The 8108-nt window shown below is 43.6% G+C and overlaps 1 protein-coding gene across 1 annotated transcript; it reads right to left on the reverse strand.

Moving 5' to 3' along the window:
• Positions 1 to 1700: 1700 nt before the first annotated feature.
• On the reverse strand, positions 1701 to 7623 carry LOC308141698 (glycerophosphodiester phosphodiesterase 1-like; the record flags this gene model as incomplete). The annotated part of the gene is made up of 6 exons (XM_080511907.1): positions 1701 to 1848; positions 3039 to 3250; positions 3449 to 3541; positions 3983 to 4088; positions 6196 to 6371; positions 7363 to 7623. 6 exons carry the CDS (start codon positions 7621 to 7623, stop codon positions 1701 to 1703), a joined length of 996 nt encoding a protein of 331 aa, XP_080368033.1.
• Between the last annotated feature and the right edge of the window lie 485 nt (positions 7624 to 8108).

An 8108-nucleotide genomic window follows, 5' to 3' on the forward strand; every position in this document is an offset into this window, starting at 1 on the left:
GAGATTTTCTGTGAAGGTCTAGTTTATTATGGATGATATGCTGAACTGAGAAAAACCTTTTTCCAGCAGGTAGATGGTGCTGCAAAACACTCCCACTGTCTTTCGGCTTGCTCTGTTTGAAGAAATGCATTAAACTGCTATTATTGGCATTATGCAAGATCCCATAAGCAGCCAACTGTCTGATTAACATGGCGGCACTTTAACTGCTCATTCAAGTAAATGCCTGCAGTTGATCATAAGACCTTATATCCAAAGCAGTTTGCAGATAAATCCCTCTGAAACTCCATCTCTCTCCCAAAGGTCTGTCCTATGGTCAGTTAGTGGTGGTGCTTGTGTTTGGTGTGGTGCGGCAGCTGCAGCATCCGTCCCTGCAGTTTTGTATACAGACTCTAACATTTTCTACAATTAAAGCTGAGTTTTGTTTTCACACTGTGTTGTAGAAGATGGGTGGATTCACTTGCAGCCGTTTGTGTCTCTGAGAAGCCCCCATCAGATAGAAATCTCTGTGTTTACAGTGCACACACCAGCAGTCAGGTGCACAGGACAGTTAATTCACACTCAGTTCACTTTACAGTGTAACCAGGCTTTATTAGTAATGTTGGTTCAAGTAAAAAAAAAGAAAAAAAAGTGTTTCATCAAAAACACTCACATTGACATTAAAATGATCTACAATACAAAGAAATAAAAGCTTCCTTTCTTTTTTTAGTGAAAGCTCCAAAAAACAAGAAGTATGAAAGGTTATTTTCTATCAAAGATGGACAATGACATGTCTAGATGCAATGATTTATAGAGATTTCTTGTCATACTTTTAACCTTGCATCAACTGAAGCACAGCTTGATGAAGAAATAAAAACCTCACGATAACTAAAAAGTTAATTAAAATAAATTTAATGAATTCATTAATCAATAAAAGAATAATTCACAAAACCTCAAGATTATTTTACAACTCTCCCTCTCTAATGAAAAAAAACGTATCCGCAATCATGTATCATGAGCATATTTAAATAAAACTACTATGACAAACTATCTGTACACATCAGCTCGTACTGTCATCATCTTGCAGCTTTAGGAATTAAATACATGTCACAAAGCATCTTATCTATTTGCGCAAAAGACAAATGGAAGGCAGGTTTCCAAACTATACAATCCAAAGTATGTTTACATCCATTCGCAGGATATTCTCTATAAATGAAGTTCATGATTAGTTAAATGTCAAGTATGACGCTAAAATGTAAAGCGACGGCTAAATACAATGACGTGTTCTTAAAGGTGCAAACAGAGCTCATGGAAGATCAGATCAGCGCAGTCGGTAGAAAAGATCTTTAGGTAGCGTAATCCTAATCCCTGATCCAGACGAGGTGGAGGTAGTGCTGCTGGTACTGGGTTAGGAACGAGACGGAACTAAGCCTTCATGGTTGAATGTGACCGTTGAGCTCGGGAGGAAAATGTGTATCCCAGCTACAAATCACTGCATGTTTTTAACCTTTTAACCTTTAGATCACAACTTCTGGGTTCCTTCCACCTAAAGTGATTTTATCCACGCATTTCATTGGTTTAAAACTTGGAAAAGGGGAGAAACCCCTGTGTTCGTCTTTTATTTTCCATCTTTCCAGTTTCCTCGCTCATTTCAAAGATCATGCATGTTAGGTTGGATATCCCTGTATGTCCTAAAACACTATTTACATGTGTGTACATGTCATTCAGAGATGAGGATCGCAGTCTTCCAGCAGGCTGTCGGTGATGTAGCTGATCTTCAGCACGTTGTGATAGTAGTCCTTCTCCACAGCGGAGTTCACGGTCCAGCCGACCACCTCCACACCTCGCGCCGCCCAGTACTCAACGTAATCCCTGGTTTGAAGAAAACGATAAGGAATCTGAATGAATACAGTTTCCTTCCTGAGAAGGACAAAACCCTTTTCAGTGGAAACGTGACACAAAACAGCGAATCCAGAGATTACCGATGACTTCGGACGAAGTCGTAGTTTTAATAACTACTATATATACGTATAAAAATCAGGCTTGTAATGATTTCCTGGCAAGTGAATTGAAAAGATACAGAATCACTTTGTTTTCATCACATATATGATGCTGAAATGAGTGGTAGGGTGTATGAAATGGTCAGAAAATATCCCAGATGCAGGTTCTTGTTATTAGTTCTGTGAAACCAGCCATGTTTTCACATTATTATTGACATTTCTGTGTTAAACTTCTCATACGTTGACAGGAACAGTGGTGCATTTTGTTCCTTCACAATAAAAAAAAGCAACTCTTTTAATTGCAATGCACCGGAAACCAGTGATAAAAAAAACAAAAAACATCTGATAAAAATCACACTAATAGCCTAAGAAACCTTTCATTGTCGATCCCACATTAAACTGTAAGACTGAATATTGTATGACAGGGTCGCCAAAAGTTCATCCTCACAATCTACAGGCCGAACTCTGACTGAGCACATGAACCACGAAGATTTATGAGAAACATGGATGTTAATTTATTGAGAAGCTTTGTCTTTTCTTTAAATCTTCATGCACATATTTGATAGCTTCACCTTGACAAAGCGATTTGAGGCCATTTGAAATGACACCTTGTTATAAAATGTGTTTAAATGATCATCATTCTACCATTACCGCATTAACCACTTAATGTGCTGCAACTTAATCATTTATTCATCTCTGAAAGTTGGTTCCGGGGCTGTAAAGTATAGAGAAAAAGGGGCTGCTTGTTCCCTGCAGTGCATATTTTTAAGCCATATTACAGATCCACATTTTTATTTTACTGCTATAAAATGTCCTTATTCTTGTCGCAGATGCTTTTTGACCTGCAGTTTCATTTTTTTAGGTTTTGCATCCATTTTGCTTCGTATGAACTGATGCTTAGAGAAAGAAGTTATTTTCTGTGTGCCATTTTTCAGTTTTTCAGAAAACTTCACTGACGTTTGATTTCACATGTGAAAACACAATAAATGTTGCTTCTCGAGCATGAACGGGAGTTCCGCACTGACGGCACTCGTTTCGGCTACAAAACCTGAAAACACCCACTGTGAAATGAAATCTTTCTGCACGAGGATGGCAGAGATGCCGCACAGCTTCCACAGTATGTGGTGGTGCGCCCAGTCCAGCAGGACGTCCAGGAGTCCGGTCCACAGCTGGCCCCAGTGGGACAGGGTCCGGGGAGTGCCGTCCCCGAAGCGGCTCAGCCTCCAGGGCTGGTGGGTGAGAGCTGTGACCACCGAGGGGTCAGTCTGACGCATCTGAGGGCCGGAGAGGATTCAAACTCAGCAAGACATGGTGACGAATTCAGAAACTAAAAGGAGCAGCTGTCGTGCGATGGAACTAAACGGAGCAGCAAGTTTGCTGAGACTTTCATTCAATAATGTCATCAAACATTAAACAATATCTTTAAAAGAAGACAATGGATATATTCTTTACTAAGGTAGTATTTTCCTTACCTTGTAGATGACTTTGGGTTCAAATGAGGAAACAATGCTGGAGTTGTAAAGGACCGGGAACTTCTTATACATCTCATGAAGCACTGCAGCCGCCTGAAAATGTTTTGAAAACTCAATAAAAACATAAAAAAATTACAAACTGGAACAAAACATAGCTTTGTATTTAACCGTACCTGAAATCTTAGTGAAAGTCTTTAATAATCCATGTGATAAAATGTGATATATAAATGTATAGATTTGTTTTGGTTTTTTTAATAAAAGGGATGTATGGTGCATACACCATGATATGCATGAAAACCTGAATAAATGGAGGCTCAACAGGAAAATAATTGTTCCACCCAACATCGACTTGGAATTTCATGTAATTCCGCCGGTAGTAATACAATTGTAATTGAGTCAGTACAATTATTTATGAGAAACATTTTTATTCCTTTTTTTGCCCTGATCTTCCCATCAGTCATCACTTCAATGTTAATCTCATACATTTCCCCCATCGTTGTTCCAGATCACATTTTACTCTGGTGTGTTTTCTACCTGATCAGGTTGACCTTTCACGTCGAAGAATATGACCATCTGATGTTTGACACATTCCTGCACGGCCTCCTGCAGAGTTGGAACCTTCTCGCCACTAAACCGGTCCCTGGAAGACAAAGAAACAAGGTGTCATATATTATGTCACTTATTGTAAATATGTGGAACGCAACAGGGGAATTTCCTTAACTCAGTGTTAATGACAGGTACCGAGCATACGATCAAATGTTACAGCAGGTGGATTTTTATCCATCCATCCATCCATCCATCCATTGGCTACCGCTTTATCCGGGGCCGGGTCGCGGAGGCAGCAGTCTGAGCAGAGTTGCCCAGACTTCCCTCGCCCCAGACACTTCCTCCAGCTCCTCCGGTGGCACCCCAAGGCGTTCCCAGGCCAGCCGAGAGACATAGTCCCTCCAGCGTGTCCTGGGTCTGCCCCGAGGCCTCCTACCGGAGGGACATGCCCGAAACAGGGGGGCATCCGAAATAGATGCCCGAGCCACCTCAGCTGGCTCCTCTCGATGTGGAGGGGCAGCGGCTCTACTCCGAGCTCCTCCCTGGTGACTGAGCTCCTCACCCTATCTCTAAGGGTACGCCCAGCCACCCTACGGAGGAAGCTCATTTCAGCCGCTTGTATCCGAGATCTCGTTCTTTCGGTCATGACCCATAGTTCATGACCATAGGTGAGGGTAGGAACGAAGATCGACCGGTAAATCGAGAGCTTCGCTTTTTGGCTCAGCTCCTTCTTCACCACGACGGACCGATACAACGTCCGCATGACTGCAGACGCTGCACCGATCCGCCTGTCGATCTCACGCTCCATCTTTCCCCCACTCGTGAACAAGACCCCAAGATACTTAAACTCCTCCACTTGGGACAAGGGCACTCCACCGACCTGGAGGGGGCAAGCCACCTTTTTCCGGTCGAGAACCATGGCCTCGGATTTAGAGGTGCTGATCGTCATCCCAGCTGCTTCACACTCGGCTGCGAACCGTGTCAGTGCACGCTGGAGATCCAGGCTTGATGGGGCCAACAGAACCACATCATCCGCAAATAGCAGAGATGAGATTCTGTGGTCCCCAAACCGGACCCCCTCTGGCCCCCGGCTGTGCCTAGAAATTCTGTCCATATATATGATGAACAGAACCGGTGACAAAGGACACCCCTGCCGGAGGCCAACGTGCACAGGAAACAGGTCCGACTTACTGCCGGCAATGCGAACCAGACTCCTGCTCCGGGAATACAAGGACCGAACAGCCCTCAACAAGGGACCCCGGACTCCGTACTCCCGGAGCACCCCCCACAGGACATCTCGGGGGACGCGGTCGAACGCCTTCTCCAGATCCACAAAACACATGTGGACTGGTTGGGCGAACTCCCACGAACCCTCAAGCACCTGGTGGAGGGTATAGAGCTGGTCCAGTGTTCCACGACCAGGACGAAAACCGCATTGTTCCTCTTGGATCCGAGGTTCGACTAACGGCCGGACCCTCCTCTCCAGTACCCTGGAATAGACTTTCCCGGGGAGGCTGAGGAGTGTGAGGTGGATTTTTAGTTTCAATCAAAATGATGACAACACATGACATTTCTGTGTTTTGTCCCTTTAGCGCAGGGAAACATCTTTAAATGCACCCGATTGATCATTCAACTTAAAAATATGAACATTTGGGAGAAAAAATGAATGAAAATGAAAGATTGTCTCATGATAGTTGATCCAGTGCATTCGAGCGTCTGCTCATCTTTATTTTTATTACTGTTTTTATCAGTAACATAAACCCAGTAAAGTTAAGTGCGTAGGTTGTTTTATAGCCACCCATTATCTTCGGGCTAAAAATGGTCGAATGTGTGTGACTTTGATCAATTTCACCTTAAAATCATCGATTTTACTATATATGAATGGAATCTCTTTTTAGTTATCAACTGACATTTAAAAACCACAAAAGACCTATTTTGTAAGATATCCAGAAATTTCAGTACATTTCATTCCCATGAGAGAAAAAACAACCCATATGATGAGTTTGAAGTATTTAAATAATTAAAATATTCAGATAAAAAGAAGAACTTGAGTGCAAAAAAACTATTTGGAAACACAAACTTGGTTAGTTTCTACCTAAGTACCACATTATTTATGCATTTTGTCAACAAACTATCCCTACATTTTTAATTCCTAAAACAGAGTTAGACTTGTTTAAATAACAGTGTGTGTTGTTATGTACTTCAGCCTGTGTCGAGCTGCAGCATCCAGCCTCCTGAGTTGAACAAGCTGCAGTTTACTGACTGGTCCGGACCCATTGGTGGTGCGATCCACCGTCTCGTCATGCATCAGCACCGGCACGCCTTCCGATGTAAAGCTCAGGTCCAGTTCCACTCCAGTTGCCCCGTTTCTGCTGGCCTGAAGAAAACATAGTAAAAACACTGTAAAATAGCAGCTGTATTGTTAAGCTGAGGGTAAAATTAAGCAAACAGAATTTTTTCTTCTTCTACTTCTTTTGGGTTTAACGGCAGTTTACATCCATAAAAGTGGCAAGAGGAATTCCCAGCACTGCCGTGATTGGGATTCTTTGAACTTTTTCTTAGATGGGTTCATGCTCATGTGGGTGTTGTGGGTAGTGAGAGGGTTGGCAGGCTTCTCCAAGAAAGCCACGGCCAAAGCAACTAAACAGTCGTCAGGGTGGGAAAGCTGCTGATAAGAGAGAGAGGGAAACAGTCAACAGGGACGATGAGAGAGGTGGGAAACAATGTGGGTTGATAAAACCAGCAGATGACGGTAATGCAACTTAAAGGATGCAAACTGCTGTTAAACCCGAAAGAAGAAGACCCAGACTCCATTGTATCCTAAAGAGCTGATAGTCCCATATCAGCCCATGAGAACACTTGGTTCTGAGAGTGCTGGCTCACTGGAGGTTCTTAGGTTTTCCAAAAATAGAGGAGTTGTGGAGCTCGCCCAGCCTTTGGCACACAGTTGGAACGCCATCTTGTTGCAGAGTCTGAAATATTGGCAGATGAAATAGTCCAGGTGCTGAAGGAAGCTGAGAGTTTTAAGAAAAGTCCAGAGACCCGAAGGAAGCGCCTGAATGTCGCGACAGGAAAGACGAAAGCTCTATTTTTGCAAAGAACTTTGTAGAAGTCAGTGCTGGAGAAGGCTTTGCAAGGTGGTTCAACTCTCCCATCATCAATACTAGAGCTTGTTGAAAACATAAAGCAACAATGGAGATAAAGACTGTGACATTATGCCACAACAAATGCCAACCGTAATCAAAGCTAAAGGTGGTCCAACGAAATATTGGTTATGGTTCATTAGATAGCCTACACACATTGACAAATGGCAATATTTGTAGGATTTAACCCCCTGGACAGGGCTAGGCTAAAATTCGGAGTCTGACCTCTCTGATCGCTGCCACGGTGTTCTCCGGAGCGTCGTGTCCGCCTCCGCGGTGCGCCACCACCGGCACGCCGCCGGAGAGGCTCCGGGGCCGCAGGACGCGGCCGGCCTGGTCCGCCGGTACCGGCGGGAAGCGGAACGTCACCAGGAAGACGTAGAGGAAGGCGGTGAGGAGGGAGGAACCCGTGGCGCTCCTCGTCATCCCAAACACCAGCACAAACAGCACCGAGAAATACAGCGCCTCGTCCCCGACCTGCAGCATCGCGACAGGAGGAAGAGGAGGAGGAGGAAGAAGAGGAGAGATCAGCAGGAGGATGAAGCTCAGGAGGAGGAGGAGGATGGATGGATGCAGCTGACTACATGATGCTGAGCCAGCGAGCAGATCGGAAATCAGCAGTTTCACGTCAGGACTTTGCAGAGGAGGAGGAGGAGACAAAGGAGGAAGAGGAGGAAGAGGAGGAAAGGGACACGGAATGTAGGGGACAGAGGAAGGTGCTCTGGTCAGATGACACTTGCTTTTTGGAGAAAGCCAAAGCCGAGACCTTCACCCTATTGAAAATCTCTGGCATGAATCCACAAATTAAAAACAAATCCTACATGGCATTTGAGCATAACATATGCCTTAATGTCAGATAACTGTGTGTGTGTATATATATATATATATATATATATATATATATATATATATATATATATATATATATATATATATATATATATATATATATATATATATATATATATATA

The sequence above is a fragment of the Blennius ocellaris genome, assembly GCF_963422515.1.
Source record: "Blennius ocellaris genome assembly, chromosome: 16".
NCBI classification, from domain to species: domain Eukaryota; kingdom Metazoa; phylum Chordata; class Actinopteri; order Blenniiformes; family Blenniidae; genus Blennius; species Blennius ocellaris.